The 14,417-nt window shown below is 38.8% G+C and overlaps 2 protein-coding genes across 5 annotated transcripts in view; both read right to left on the reverse strand.

The window, feature by feature from the left end:
* Positions 1–381: 381 nt before the first annotated feature.
* On the reverse strand, positions 382–5,243 carry LOC144656551 (uncharacterized). The gene is made up of 5 exons (XM_078516772.1): positions 3,736–5,243; positions 3,379–3,646; positions 1,430–1,586; positions 542–735; positions 382–432 (listed from the first exon to the last, which is right to left on the reverse strand). Exons 1-4 carry the CDS (start codon positions 4,890–4,892, stop codon positions 629–631), a joined length of 1,689 nt encoding a protein of 562 aa, XP_078372898.1. The 5' UTR covers positions 4,893–5,243; the 3' UTR covers positions 382–432; positions 542–628.
* Positions 5,244–11,140: 5,897 nt separating this feature from the next.
* LOC144658452 (mycocerosic acid synthase-like) overlaps positions 11,141–14,417 on the reverse strand; it is a 32,735-nt gene continuing 29,458 nt past the window's right edge. For all 4 annotated transcript variants that reach the window (XM_078518857.1, XM_078518855.1, XM_078518854.1 and 1 more), the window contains exons 12-14: positions 13,855–14,179; positions 13,386–13,514; positions 11,141–13,074 (exon numbers count right to left, since the gene is read on the reverse strand). In XM_078518857.1, the coding sequence (XP_078374983.1) occupies positions 12,854–13,074; positions 13,386–13,514; positions 13,855–14,179 (675 nt within the window). In that variant the 3' untranslated portion in view covers positions 11,141–12,853. The remainder of the gene's footprint in view (positions 13,075–13,385; positions 13,515–13,854; positions 14,180–14,417) is intronic.

A 14,417-nucleotide genomic window follows, 5' to 3' on the forward strand; every position in this document is an offset into this window, starting at 1 on the left:
ACAAGCAATTATATAGCGAAGTTCATGGCTTTTACCCACTATTTTGAAATAGAATTTACACGCATACGCGAAACACCAGAGAAAATATTTCAATTAGATTGTCACAACCTTTCTTAAGAGTTAATTGAATGGCAGTGGCGTATCTGGGGGGTTAGGGGGGGGGGGGAACTTTCAGCCCTTCAGGACTCATAGTTTTTCAACAATAGAGGAGAGGGGGTAAGCCCCCGAGCCCCTATCCTAGATTCGCCACTGAAAATATCGTATTCATTAATGATGACACCGGGAACTCCATGCTCTTCTCTTTACGAAAAGTGTGTGGGTTCTTTTACGTCCCCTTTTTCCCTTGGGGGGGGGGGCCTTTAACGTACTGAGCTGCCGAGAAGACTAAAATCTCGGGGAACCATAACTATGCTTGAAGGAAAAAAAAGTCCCCTCTTTTATTTTATTTCCTTTTGTTTTTTCTTTCTGGGGTCGAACTCGACCCCCCCCCCCCGGTCGCCCGGCCCTCCCCCCACTGCCCTACCCGGGCGGGGGGCTAAACTGTTTTTAATCACCGTTCACATTGATCCATGATTCTTTCTAGCGGTTCATTATATCTGTTTGATGACTGGGAAAGTACGCCCGTATTTCAACCCAAACGTCTTCTTCTCTTGCGTCTTTGAACCACTTCATTGACGTTTTCGTCTTCTCTACCATCAGCCCATTTACAGCTGGCTGGCCCAACGTGGTTGAAAGCTGTGAATAAAGAAAAGGAAGAAAAATAAATAGGATTGATTGTTTTGGACGAAAACGCAAAAGGAAACAAAAACAATTTCCGGTTATTTCCACAGATCATGCCGATAAGCTTCTAAATTTAAAACGGACAACGATATACTTTGAGGGATTTCCTATTGTAAGCCTATAGTTAGCAGTGATTAATTTTTTGACTGATTTAAATATTGATTAATACTATTAGTTTTACAAGCAGAGTAGGTTTGTAACGTTAATTTGTACTGTTAGCGTTGCATAAATAAGTACGTTTTATTCCTCGTTTCCCTGGCCCCACGGGCCGGCCCAATCCGCGCGAGAACCTCGAATAAGGTGTATATATAGACTGATTTAAATCAGTCACACTTTTCAAGGAGTCAAAGAATTATACAAGAATTATACTATTTCTGCTGAGAATTTTCTACAAACAATATACCGACCATACAACACTAACAGTTCAAATTAAAGTTACAAGCTTACTCTGCTTGTAAAAATAATAATACTAACAATACAACTCTAACAGTACAATAGAAACAGTTACAACACTCTTCTTTACTCTACTTTAAAAAACTAATAATATTAAATTTCTCTGAGCTTAGTTAGCAGTCGTTTACTAAAGCGTCAACAGTACAGGGTCTAATTAAAGACAGATGAAAGCTAAAAAGGCCTAACGTAAGCGTACCTTTGTCTTGATTGTTCTCTTGTCTGTGCAGTCTACTCACGGAAATATTCCCACTGCTGAGTATTATCTCAGATTGGTCATCCCGCACACTTGAAATGTGGAACTTGGCCTTGTCGATTCTTTCGGTTTTCATAAGACGCATTCGTAAGGATCGAAGCTAAAATGAAAAGTAGAAATTAAATAGCCAATAATGTTCAGTTGCCTCAACGCATTCTGCACTATTGAGGTAATTAATTGGCACGTTCTTTATTATATCATGAATTTAAGCATGTCAATTACCGGCTTGAGACTTAAGGCTCTTTCCTACCGCTCCATCTGGAGGATCGCTGTCTGCCGAGGAGGCAGGGCGCGGAAAGCGACGGGGCACCCCCGGAGGGAGAGTCGAGAGACCCCAGAGGGGAAACACCGGGGGAGAGAGGCACGGAGAGAGCGCCAGAACACACGCAGCGCCCCGGCCGGCCCGAACCCAGGCCGCGACGGAGGGCGCGTAGGCCACCGCGCCTCCACAACGGATCGCTACTTACAATTAGTTAAAACCTTGCACTTTGGATCTTAAAGTATATGATCTAATCACCTATTGTAAGGACAATCACAACTAGTTTTTTTAACAGTTAGTTCACGTTTTAGCGTGCACTATCGAGTTATGGTACACGCGGGAAGTTTGGAGAGCGCGAAAGAAGCATAAGAGTTGATCGAGGCGATAGCGGAGGGCAACTCTAGCCTCTTGAGTGCTCTCCAAACTTCCCAAGTGCACAATAACTCGTTAGTGCACAGTTAAAAGAAAGAAACAATTGTTTTATAATATTGCCGGTGGAAATTTTCTGGTGAAGCGATTTGCTCACGCTACCAGCCTGTACTATTGGATTATGGTTAGTGTGTTACACGCTTACGCTTACCGTATTTACTCGAATAAGCACCGCGGCGCTTATTCGAGGGCGGCGGTTATGAGGGCGGCGGTTATTTGAGGGCGGCGCTTATTTAAAATTTGGACGCCAAAAAGAATCTAATCTTTACAGTAACTTAAAATAGCGTCTTTTGATTGCCAGTATTAGTGTCTTGTCGAAGAGAGAAGTGGCGCTAGCCGTCCTGGCAAAGTTCACAACATTTGCAAAACTACGTATGTAAGAATGTTGGATAGAAAACTAACGGGCGAGCGGTAAAACAATCACTTTGAACTGCAAATCATCGCTTTTGATGGAAACAAATGTCCAAGTTTGTTTTGTAGTTGCTTTGTAGTGCTGCTTCTAGTTAAACGCAGTTCTCCGAATAATCACTGCAACGGGTTTGCGGCGCTTATTCGAGGGCGGCGCTTGTCAACTTTTTTGTCCCAAATGCGGGGCTTTTTCAAAAGCGGCGCTTATTTGAGTAAATACGGTGCTGAATTTGCTAGCCATGTTATAATATTATTTGTCAAGCCAAGACAATTGCAATGAAGAATAAATCTACATATATCTCTAATTTTCGATTGTCCCATATGGACCACAACCTTTTATTTTATATTGCTGTATAAGCCTGGTCACGATCACCCCATCCGAAATATTGTAAACAAGTATGATATCCGTTCTACCAGATTTGGTTTCTTTCTTTTCTTTTTTTTATATATGGCCTTGAGAAAAATGTTTTTTAATTTTTTTTATTTTTATAAAAAAAAAAAAAAAAATTCCCCACCCCCTTTTTTTTTCCTTTTTTTTTTTTGAATTTTTTTTTTTTTTTTTAAAAAAAAAAAAAAAAAAAAAAAAAAAAAAATTATTATAATAAATTTATTATTATTTTTTTTAAGAAGAAGATATCTTCTTCATAATTTTTTTTTTTTTTTTTCTCTGTTTTTTAATAAAAAAATATTTTTGGCTTTTTTTTTTTTTTTTTTTCCTAAAACCAAACACCCCCCCCTTTTCACCCATGCCCAAGGGTTTGACTGTATTACCACATAGTGATCGAATGTGCTTTACCTGTTTGTTAACAAGTTTGAGAAGACCGAAGAACTTCACATCACCCAGTTTCAAGCCGGCCACGTTTACGAACTTGTCCTTCACCATATTAAAGGCCATTTCCAGGTATGCAGCGCCCTGGATAAGAGTGAAATCCTTTAGATTTGAAACGCAGTGGAGGTCAATCTCAGTCTCCCAGCAGTGCATGTCTGAATACAGGTCGGTCATTTCCACCCCTCGAAAAGGGTGTTTTTGCTTCTTTGAACATTTGTCACTTCCATCAGGTCCACTATCCAGCCGCGGATAGTGGAGCAAGGGCTTGGGGTGGTTTCTTTTTTTTTTTATTTTTTTGTTTGTTTTTTTTTTTTTTGGGCTTACTGGGTGCTAATTTCAATCATCTGCTTGTAACCATCTTTTAGCAGCTGCTTGATCGCTGCCTGTAACTTGACTTGACAACGTATGTTTCGCCACCAGTAATGACTGTCAAACTGTTTACCCGAGATAACTTTACCCTCAACCGTAGAGTATACTGCGATCTGCGACAGCTGGGGCTTCAGCTTGACATGTTGCATGGCTGATTCAAAAGGCTTCTTGATTTGGTCCATATGGTAGCTGTGAAATGCTCGTTTTGTTTCAAAAACGCGCCAGAACGTTTTGTCTTCGTGCATAGAAAGGTGCTGACCCAGAGCTTCTATTGATTGAGATTCACCAGCCACCGTCACCATCTTTGTACCATTGACTGCGCCTATGTCAAGTGTGGTGTTTAACTTCAGGTCTACCAATAATTTCCTGGTATCTTCTTCTGACATACCCAGGGCCGCCATAAGGCCATTACTGGAACATTTATCGTGTAGAGTAGAGCGAATAACCACTATCTGAACTGCTTCCCTGACCGTTATAATTCCAGCAACACAGGCAGCTGCAACTTCTCCCAGACTTTGGCCAAGGACAGCGGAGGGATAGACTTTCCAGAACTTAAGCAACTGTGCAGTCGCGTACTGAACAGCAAAAGTGGCTGTCTGAGCGATGCAATGCTCCGAAATCCTCGATACTTCCTCTGGTGCCAGGAGCTCGTCTTTGAGTGACCAGGTGATACCCAGATCTTGAAGTAAATTACATACGGTCAAAATAGCTTCTCTGAAAACAGGCTCGTATTCAATTATTTGTCTCGCCATAGCATACCATTCTGAGCACTGCCCACCAAAGATGAAGACTAGCTTTGGGTCAGTGGAGCTCGCTTCACCATAAGAGACTAACTTCTCCCATCCCATGGAGTCATCAGCAAAGTCTGTCAGAGACTTAGATGCTTCTTCAATGGATCCAAAGGAAAGTGCCAAACGGTGTGGGTTTTGACTGCAATGTTCGTTCACAGAGCAGCATAAGTCTTCCAAAAAAAGGTTACTCACATCCTTGATATTATCTTTAAGACGTTTGGAATACAGTCGTGCCATTTGTAAAAGACCTTCTTTCGATGGCGCTGACATCGCGAGAACATTGTTCAAACGCGTAGAACTCTCTTCCTCTGAGCTTTGCATTGATGTAATTTCGCGAAGGAAGACGTGCACATTTGATCCACCATAATCAAATGCGTTTATGGCCCGTATTCGCGGATTCTCATTTTCAGTTATCCAGGTCTCTCGACTCTGGTCTGCTGCACATTTTCTTGTAACTTTAGCTTGGGATTCAGTGTACTGTGCTCGTTAAAGATAGCAACCGATATCTTTTTCTTGAACATCAGGGTGACCTTGATAATCCCAGAAATCCCCAATGGGTATTCCGCGCAATTCATTGATGTTCCTCTGTTGTAGGTATTGGCTATCGACTTCACCCCGTCGCCATCTACAGAAAGGATACCTGTGCTGTGCATCTTGTCTTTGAAACTTGCTCCCGACTGCAATGGTTCGGATGAATCGCCTTTCAACTTTGCGCCCGATGCCGCAGCATGCACTGCGTTTTGTCCGCCGTTGTACATTTCACTTGTTGTCATGTATCACTATAGTTGTTGTACATAATCTTTTCTCAGTTCAGTCTCTACGTCTCTTGACTGTTATAAAGCTAGTAAAAATTAAATTATAAATAAAAATAACATTATTATACGATAAATACCACATCTGTTAGCGTTACAGTGAGAAGAAAACAGGGTAGCTACATGTGAAATAACATTCTAGCAGCCCATGTTTGTGAGGTCACAGCATGCCCATATGAATATTCAAATTTCTTCACTTATTGCTAATTGCAAATGTATTTAAGCTTTCTTAAATCGGCTTTTACTACTTGTATTTGTAATAAAATAAAAATACAAAATATTTTCGCATCGAATGTGTTTGTTTTTCGTTCTAAGACCTAGCGCATTTGCAAAAAAAAAAAAAAAATTAAAAAAAATTCAATTTAAATTCAGACTGTAAAGCAGTTTACGTTAGGAACGTTGCAGCCTAAAACTTATTTGACCTCTTTAGGAACCTCCGTACAATGTCACAGAAATTTTCATATCTATAGAATCGATGATCGCGGGCGTAAATATGTTTTTGTTCCTTCTCAATACTTAAATGAGCTCCGAGAAGGACAAAAAATGTACTAAACCCTAGAACATCATTTCTATTACTCATGATTGTAAAAATTTCAGAGGACATTTAGAGAAGGAATCAAAAACAGTAAGCGATATCTCGAGATATCTTCAACCTACCGGCGTTTAGTCGGCGTTGAAAACCAGGCTTAAAAATTACAAAACTCGTCCGAAATCTAGAATTACTCAAAACAATCTTTGCTCTAAGGTTCTCTCGCAAGAGAAATTACAATTTCTTTACACGCGAAGTGTTAAAATTAATCGTGCGGTAAACTGAACTGCCAGTTTGGCATAATGCCTGAAGTGAGCGACTTTCGCTCAACAAACTTACCCATTTTGCCACCCTGATTCTTCTTTAAACTTGCAAAATTCCACTTCGTGTAGCTTGGAAGATTGAGAAGTTGCTTCCCTATTTGGTTTTTCAGCAATTTTGTTATTATAAAGCTCAAAAATAGTTTTTAGTTGCAGATGGAAGGGCATTAATTCAAATTGGCTAAAAGTTGACTGGTTTTCAGTTGTGATTGGCTGCCCTCCTTATTTTCTTGTTTCTGATTGGCCCACGGGAGCGGGCTAAAATATATTTTAGCCTAATGCCTGATGAAGATGAAGCTATTATAATTAATTGCTTCATAATAGCTAGTCTGCCTCGCCTTTGATTAGATTTGGCGCGGCCATTGTAGCTTATTCTTCCTAGGAAAAGAACATGTCAAAGGCGACTGACGGAATATATTTAACAATTTCCGAAAATAACGTTCCTTTGTGCTAAAGAAATAATTATCTGAATAAAACTAAAACAGACACTTGTTTCTATTCACTAGGCGAACGTTTAAATTAGTCATGAAACTGGGATAAAACCTGCTTTTATACTGTGTCTCATACTGTGTTTGAACACAGTATGAAAAGAAATTTTTTAACAACGAGTACGAATGTTTCACCGAGGTTTCCAACTGATGCGGCCTCGCGAGCTTTTATTGTTTTTATTGGGCTTTATTGTTGAAATTATTTTCGAACACGAAGCACGAGTTTTTTGAAATGGCTTCTCAATTAACGCCCAATTGCAAACAATTGCTTATTGATTTCTTTTGTTTAATTATCGCATAGTTTTCAATCAGGGCCTTATTGTAAACAAAGGATATTATTCACGTCAACATTTAATTTTTGCTATCTTTTGTTTGATTAGCGTAATATTTTGTATACCGTATTCTATCGCACAAAAAGAGGCTATTTTACCTTCGCTTTTTATGGAATAATTTCCCCGAAGAATTACTCACTGCAAAATCCTTAGACATCTTAAAGATCGAGGCCACTGGTAGCTGTCCAAGATGGCTTTTAAATGTTTAAATTGGTAAGCATCGCGCGATCGATACCCCGCGGGACTTATCGTAAAACCCGCGGGACTGATATCGGACTACGCGATTAGTATGCGTTCTCCTTCGTCGAACGCAAATGCAGACGAGAAAACCACTTGCCTCGAAAATTAGCCAAATGTACTTGTAGGCGCCAGAATTTTCGTTTTGTTTAGTTTAAGCGTCATAGTTTCGTGTCAGTTTTCGTGTTAATTAGTTCCCTTTGTTTTTTTAGTCTTTTTCTGTACATCTTATTTTTAATTGCAAATTGGTCTATATTCGCGTAATTTATTCAGTCAGTTTTGTTTGTGAGTTTCGAGTCAAGTTTCGAGTCTATGGTCAAGTTCTAAGTTCCAAGTTTATAGTTCGTCTTTTATGTTTTTTTCGGTGGTCATATTCGTCTTTGTAAGTTTCTCGTTCTTTGTATAATATTTCGCCTTGTCACTTTCCTGTTTTCCTAATGTCGTTCGTTGTAAGTTAATTTATGTTCATTCAGTTTTAGTCCGGCGGCTTAGCTCGAAATTTTAGTTGAATTGTGCACTTTTTGATACAAGCATGAAACTTAGCACAATGAAAGTGGTCACCAACAGAAATTTTTTCAGATATAGTGCCAAGCCTGAAAAACACCGGTTTCCATGGAAACCGTAATTTATTAACCCTATTCAGACCGGGCTTTTTTGGATCTTTTCAGACCCCCGTAACTTCCAGAATATTTAAGCAATCACAATGAAACTTAGAGAATATATTGTATGTTCAAACACCTATCTTTTGGTATACGACACGTGGGAAGATGACGTCACACCACGTGACAATTACATCATAATGTCAAAACAGCCGCCATCTTGGATCCCATATCTTGGATTTCGAAATTTTTCCAAAACGTCATAAAACCACCCAAAATTACTGCAAAGTACTCAAAATCAATAAAGCTGTGCTTAAAAACCGTAGAAGGATGAAAATAATTGCATTAAAATTATTTTTCATTAATAGAAACACGAAAATTAAAAAATTGAGAAAACATGCCTGTCAAAATGCCGTTGCCATGGTGACGTCAAGTTCCTGACACAACAACTTATCCTACCAAATTATTCCCAGTTAAATTTCAGATAAACTCGCAAAGTTTGGTAGCGTTTGGTTGAATCTTGAAAAAGTTGTAAGCGTTCAAAGTCAGCGCGGGCACTTTCCGCCCCTCCCGGTCTAGATAGGGTAGCTGTCCAGATTTTGCATTTTTGACTTTCAGTTTGGACTCTATCATGTCGTTGTCCTGTTAAGGTTTTTTCATTTCTACGTAGTGTCAGCCTTGCAGTTCTTGTCTCTGTATTTTTATTTTTGGCTGATTAGAGCTGTCGACAGCTCCTACGTACACTAGCAGCATTTTTGTCCGCGGTCCCTTGCTTTCTGTTGTCACTTAAAATCAATGAAATTTCGTGAAATATTTGTTTCTCCTGGTTTATAGGCAAATACTATTATGCCAGGTAGTGATACCACGTCGCATGTACAAAATTTAGAATGAAATGCTGTAATTTAGACTGTTCACAGCCCTATATTTTCCTATTTTTCTTCTGTTAGCGAACGCTTCACCGATTGCGAGAGACCTGGACGCTAGCGCAAAACGAAAGACGCCAGGGAGCAGAGGGCGGAGAACGAAAAATATTTTCCCATGCAATAATTTCCTAGTAAATTATTGGTATCAAAAAGATGGTTAAAAATGACAATTGTAAGGCTAATTTAAAGCATTCGCATCTGCATTTATGAATAAAAATCTACACTAAAAGGTTTATAAAAGTACAAGAAGAAGTACTTCGTGGGGGAGGGGCCTCTCGGCTGAAAATGTCATTGCTGTTTACTAGCTGAAAATAGGAAATTGGCGTTGGCACTATATCAAGAATTGATTAATATGCGAATTCTAGTAATCCTGCAAAGTTTGGTGCTTGTATCAAAAATCGCACAATTCAGGAGCTAAGCCGCCGGACTATTTATGTGTTTGTAATTTTAAGCTACCGTATCTATCTTCGATTAAACGTGTGTATAGCAAGATGGATTTCGCGTGATTTTGCGCTTGCGACTACAATACTCACAGTCAAATTCCACCAAAAAGTCGTTCTGCTTGTCACTGACTTGACCAGTATTTCACAGTTCACAGCAACTTGAACACATTAACTTACAACCATCGGCGAAGAATCATTGGACCAAAACAAACATACTTAGCCGTAAAAACGTCAAAGAACTCAGCAAAAGTTACCGGGAGCTGCCCTCAAAAAGTCAAACAGATTCTTTGTTCGGTTTTAGAATTTTAGAACGAACAATTTTCCTCTGATTATTATATCAGAACCTGGTCGATTGCAATAACGATCAACTAAAGAATAGAATATGTAGTCTATGTATTTCACCCGTAAGTGTAGGTCAAAACTCGAAGCAAAAGTACGAACCTGATCCAACAAAGAATTCAAGGTGTTCTACAGGCCAATGATATGAAACGTATTTCTCATCACTCTCATTGATCGGGACGCCAGATATGGAGAGCGTCGTCACGCGCGCAATAGAGATGTTTCGCATAAGACCACTCCATATGCTAATCATCTACTATTAGTGGATTTAGTAGAATTCCCCAGGAGACCAGTTTTGATTGCAAAGGAACATACACAAGCCGTTGTTTTTGTTCAAGACAATCATTTTCTTGTCAATTAAAATGAAAGCGCTCTATTTTGCGCAGAAATGCGACGGGCGAAAAAGAAAAGCAACAACAACAACATTAACAATAACTAACGGCTCGGCCATGGCTCGCAGTCTTTGAAAAGAAAATTCTTGCGAACCGTGTATGTATGCGCTCATCCATGTTTTGTGTTACCTCACACAAACTCATCTATATTTCCGAATTCTTTGTCATATTCCCACTGGAGTCACGGTTACCTTTTAATGAAAAATACTTTCAAAACATCTTACGCTTTTTTATGTTCACTCAACTTTACTTTTGCGGGAACTCGGTTTAAATAGAGTCTGAATAGCACAACGTGCCTCTGCAACGACTTGTACAACGACTGGCCGAAACCACCTAGGACCACCTAGGATGACGCCATAGGTTTCCAACTGCCAGGTCTGCCCAACAAAGTTCTGTTCGCGTCCTTTAAACAAAGGAAAGGGTAGTCTCCAGGGTATTTCTGCTAAATCCACTAATAGCGGATCATTAGCATATGAAGTGGGCTTATGCGAAACATCTCTAATACATTGTACTGACAAAGTTCTGAGGTTATGAAATCGAGGACGTAAACCGATTGCTTGAGAAAATAGACCTCTTTAATTACGTATGTAAATTGTCCATTTCATATAATGTGATCAGTGCTCCAGATAATCGTTCCTTTGTATATCTGAATATTATTTATTCATTTCCACGTAAATTTGCCTTTATTTCAAAGAGGTAATTCTGAAGGGTAATGTAATAACAGCACTAAAACTCGCAGGAATTTCACACATTATGACAGGTAACATCGCGTAGTCTGAAATGGGAAAACAAACAAACGAAGTTAAAGAGGTCTATTGAATGAGCACTTGATTCCAACTGAAGTATATAAGCAAACCCAACGCTGTGGCAATATTAATCTAAGCAAGTTTTAATAACCTAAGTCGACTAGCCGACGCAACACGCATAAATTAAAAGAAAAGACAAAAAAAAAATCAACGATTATACAAAAGTACGGATTTTTGTAACCCTTTGAAGCATTTCATAATCTGATGTCAGCTGACGCGGCTGCTCGAGCCCTCAATAACTCGACCCCCCCCCCCCCCCCGCTAACTCGAACCTTTTTCGATTTCCCTTGAAGGTTCGAGTTATCGGGATTCAACTGTGGTCCTTTTTATTTCAAAGACATTTTTTAGAGTAAAGCTGTGATTTTCTCTTCTCGAATGTCTGAAAAAACTCGTCGCTATATGAAATCTATGGTTATTGTTAACTCTTCGTATTCAAGAAGTTTTTTGGATTCATTAGGGTACCTTTGTTTTAATGGAGTGCTTCAGACTTTCACTCCAGATCGAACATATGCTGTTTTAGACTAAAGTCGTTATTTATGAATTTTTTTTATTTATTTATGAATATTTAAAATATACATCGACATTTGTGAAACTTAGACTATTGATGACATTGTAATGTAAATACTGTATTTTCTCGATTAAACGCCGGGCCCCGAATAAACGCCGGGTCTCCAAGCTGTATTCGAAAATAAACCCCTTAAATAATTATTTAAGGTTTAACATGCTTTCAAAATAATGTCTAAATATATTGCTGTCAAAAATAATGAATAAAAATCATTTCTGAGAAACATAGGGCTTGAACAAACACCTGGAATCAAATAAACGCCGGCTCTATCGTGCCAAGTTTGAAATAAACGCCGGGGGCGTTTAAACGAGAAAATACGGTATGTCTGACTTCTAAGTTACAGCAAGAAGCCCAAACGTGCGACCACTATTAATTTATTTACATTCTTAGTCGTGCAGATTTAATCCAATCAGAAGACAACCTGAAGCTGTTCTCAGCTTCTGATTAGATAATGACTACACGAAAGAATGTGAATTAATTAAAAGTGGTCACACGTTTGGGTTCCTTGCTGGACCTTATCAAACTAGGAAATGCAATAGCACAACGGTATGTCACATACGGTATATATGCATAGGTTAACATGTGTAATTCTCATCGAAGGAAAGTATAAAAAAGCCAACATCGGCGAAATCTAAAAAGTACAATATGTAACAAAATTACTGCTGTAGAAAAATGAAACCTGAAAAGATAACGGTAAAACTAAGGAAAACAACTACAAAAGCTAAGTTAAAAAAGAGTTCCTTTTTTAAAGTAGAAAAAAAAATGAAAAAATGACCTTTTGAGTACGAAGAAATTTTATCTCAATCTAAACGAATGAGATATAATTATAAACAATTACCTTAAGTCTTACTGTTTGAGTAAAGGGCTTTGTTTGTGAAAAACAATCCACAACTAATCATTATGTCTTGTACGGGTCGTTCCATTTCATATCCAACTCCTCCCCCCACAGTAGACGAGGTAAGTCAAACCCCCCCTAAAAAAAGGTAAAAGTGTTGACATGATGCACCCTCAGAAATTACCTGATTTTCCCTTACCTCAAAAAAAAAAAAACAACTTTTCCCCTTACACCGACAGAAACATTCAAACGATCAGGGGATGTCGACGGAGCAACCCCCTCAGAAATGTCTTCCAAATTCCCTTCTCAGAAAATCTTGTCTGCAAGGAGTAGCTAGGAGTGTGGATATAAAATGGAATGGCCTACTGAAATGGATATGACAGTGTACAGTGTATGACAGTGTGCGTAAGCGCTAATTTTTTTCACCTACTCATTTTTTTCTCGTATTTTACTCTTTTTTTTTTACAAAAAAATGTCATTTTATAATATTTCCGATAAAAAATATACGTATATAAATGAAAATGCGAGCATCAAATGATTATTTTTTTTTCTTGCGGGCATGTTGTCGAAAATTTGTCAGTTTTTGCTTTTTAAACAAGAACCCGACAATTTTGACTGACAGTAAACAAATCTTTGGAACATGATACAGTTGCATTACGTCACTAACTGGTTAACAATGTCACTGCAAATACAGCTTCTATCATGTCGTAAAACGCCTTTAAATCGGAATAATCAGTGAATTCCAAGTTGTAGACGCGTTGGCCTGTTATGACGGACGCGACCTGTCCCAGGTTCCCGCTTTCAAGAGCTCCAACTCGACGTCTGCGGTCGGCGTGCTTCAGAGCACTGGAGACAAGTCTTCCTGGCTGCACCATGCGGAGATCTGTTATACAATAGATAAAAATAATCTTTATGTATTTCTAAAATTATCGAGTTTAATTTAGTAATGAGTTCAAATCTACAACAAGAAATGAACTGATAGTCTTAATGCTCCGAAGAAGGGCTAAGGCTTGTTACCTCTGCTTTCCAAATTCGCTACCGCGGTTTACTTAACTTACAATTGATAATTGACTAAGAGTTGTCTAAGTAACTGAAATGGCAAATAAAACAATGATGATGACTATAGTTTATGATGACGATGATGATGATAAGAAGTCTAGATATTAAATACCCATTTATTATTAGTCGATTTACCTTTCAGATCAATTGTCTTTTTCGTTTTCTCAAGATCCTTCATTTCTCCTTCCTCTGCCTTTGTTCGCAACTTAAGCTTATAGGTACCTTCCTGGAAAATTAGCTCACCAAAATGAGGCTTCTTGTTACCTGAATTGAAGGGTAAAGTTTAAAAGCGTAAGCCACGAAAAAGAAAAATTGTCTCCACGATACCTATTACCCAATAAATGAACATCATTGTTTCCTTGTTTGTATGTTTCCTTACGAGAACAAAGAATTTTGAAAATTTCTCGTGTCGCGAGAAAGAAAAAAAGAAATCTTCTGGGAGATGAGATTGTCTTGTTGTCCCCTTTTCTCTAAACTAAAACGCAAAGAAATACACATGGAAATGCGTTAGGTCAATAGCTTTTTCATAACGGTTATCATATGAAAGCAAGTAAAGTATTTTATTATTTGTATAACGTACTGGATCTTATTCAAAGCAAATTACCTTTCTTTGAATGAAGGAAAACATCTACTCCGCTGCAAAATTTTTCTACGGCTCGTCTTTGGTGGAACGTCCTTGTAGGTCTGGGGAATTCCGGGAACAGCATACGGTAGTTGAATGCGAGAGCTGTTGCTAGGATACTGCCTGTCACGGGAGCACGAGGTAACTCACTTAGGGAGTAATGGTCACCAGGACAAACGAGCACGTTTGTGCCTCCATCCACCAACTGGCCCCATACTTCTTCAGCGCTATCTGATGAGCGAAGCCGGCTGGGCGAGAAGCGGTTGTTTCGACATTTGAGGAAGGTAAGAGGACCTCGATAACGAACCTGATAATAGAAACTAGGTTAAGTTTGCTTGCACTACGATGAGAATGTGAGAGCTTTAGTTTCAATGGACGCTAACTTGTTCTCAGGGCCGTAACCAGACCTTTACCATAGACGAGGCAAGATCTTGCTAGGGGGTTTCGGGTGCATGCCCTCCATAAAATCTAGAAGCTCTGGAACTTTATTCCTGGACATTTTTCCTGGGCATTTTTTATAAGTTATTACTTGAGAAAAATCAATC

The sequence above is a fragment of the Oculina patagonica genome, chromosome 6 (assembly GCF_052425735.1).
Source record: "Oculina patagonica isolate OP01 chromosome 6, crgOcupat, whole genome shotgun sequence".
Taxonomy (NCBI): Eukaryota; Metazoa; Cnidaria; class Anthozoa; order Scleractinia; family Oculinidae; genus Oculina; species Oculina patagonica.

Excerpts from the sequence above, each read along its gene's own strand:
- LOC144656551 (XM_078516772.1), bottom strand. The coding sequence starts at position 4,892 with ATGCAAAGCTCAGAGGAAGAGAGTTCTACGCGTTTGAACAATGTTCTC. Across the intron at positions 1,587-3,378 it reads TCAAACTTGTTAACAAACAG|CTTCGATCCTTACGAATGCG; the intron begins GTAAAGCACATT and ends TTTTCATTTTAG. Across the intron at positions 736-1,429 it reads AGAGAACAATCAAGACAAAG|CTTTCAACCACGTTGGGCCA; the intron begins GTACGCTTACGT and ends CTTTATTCACAG.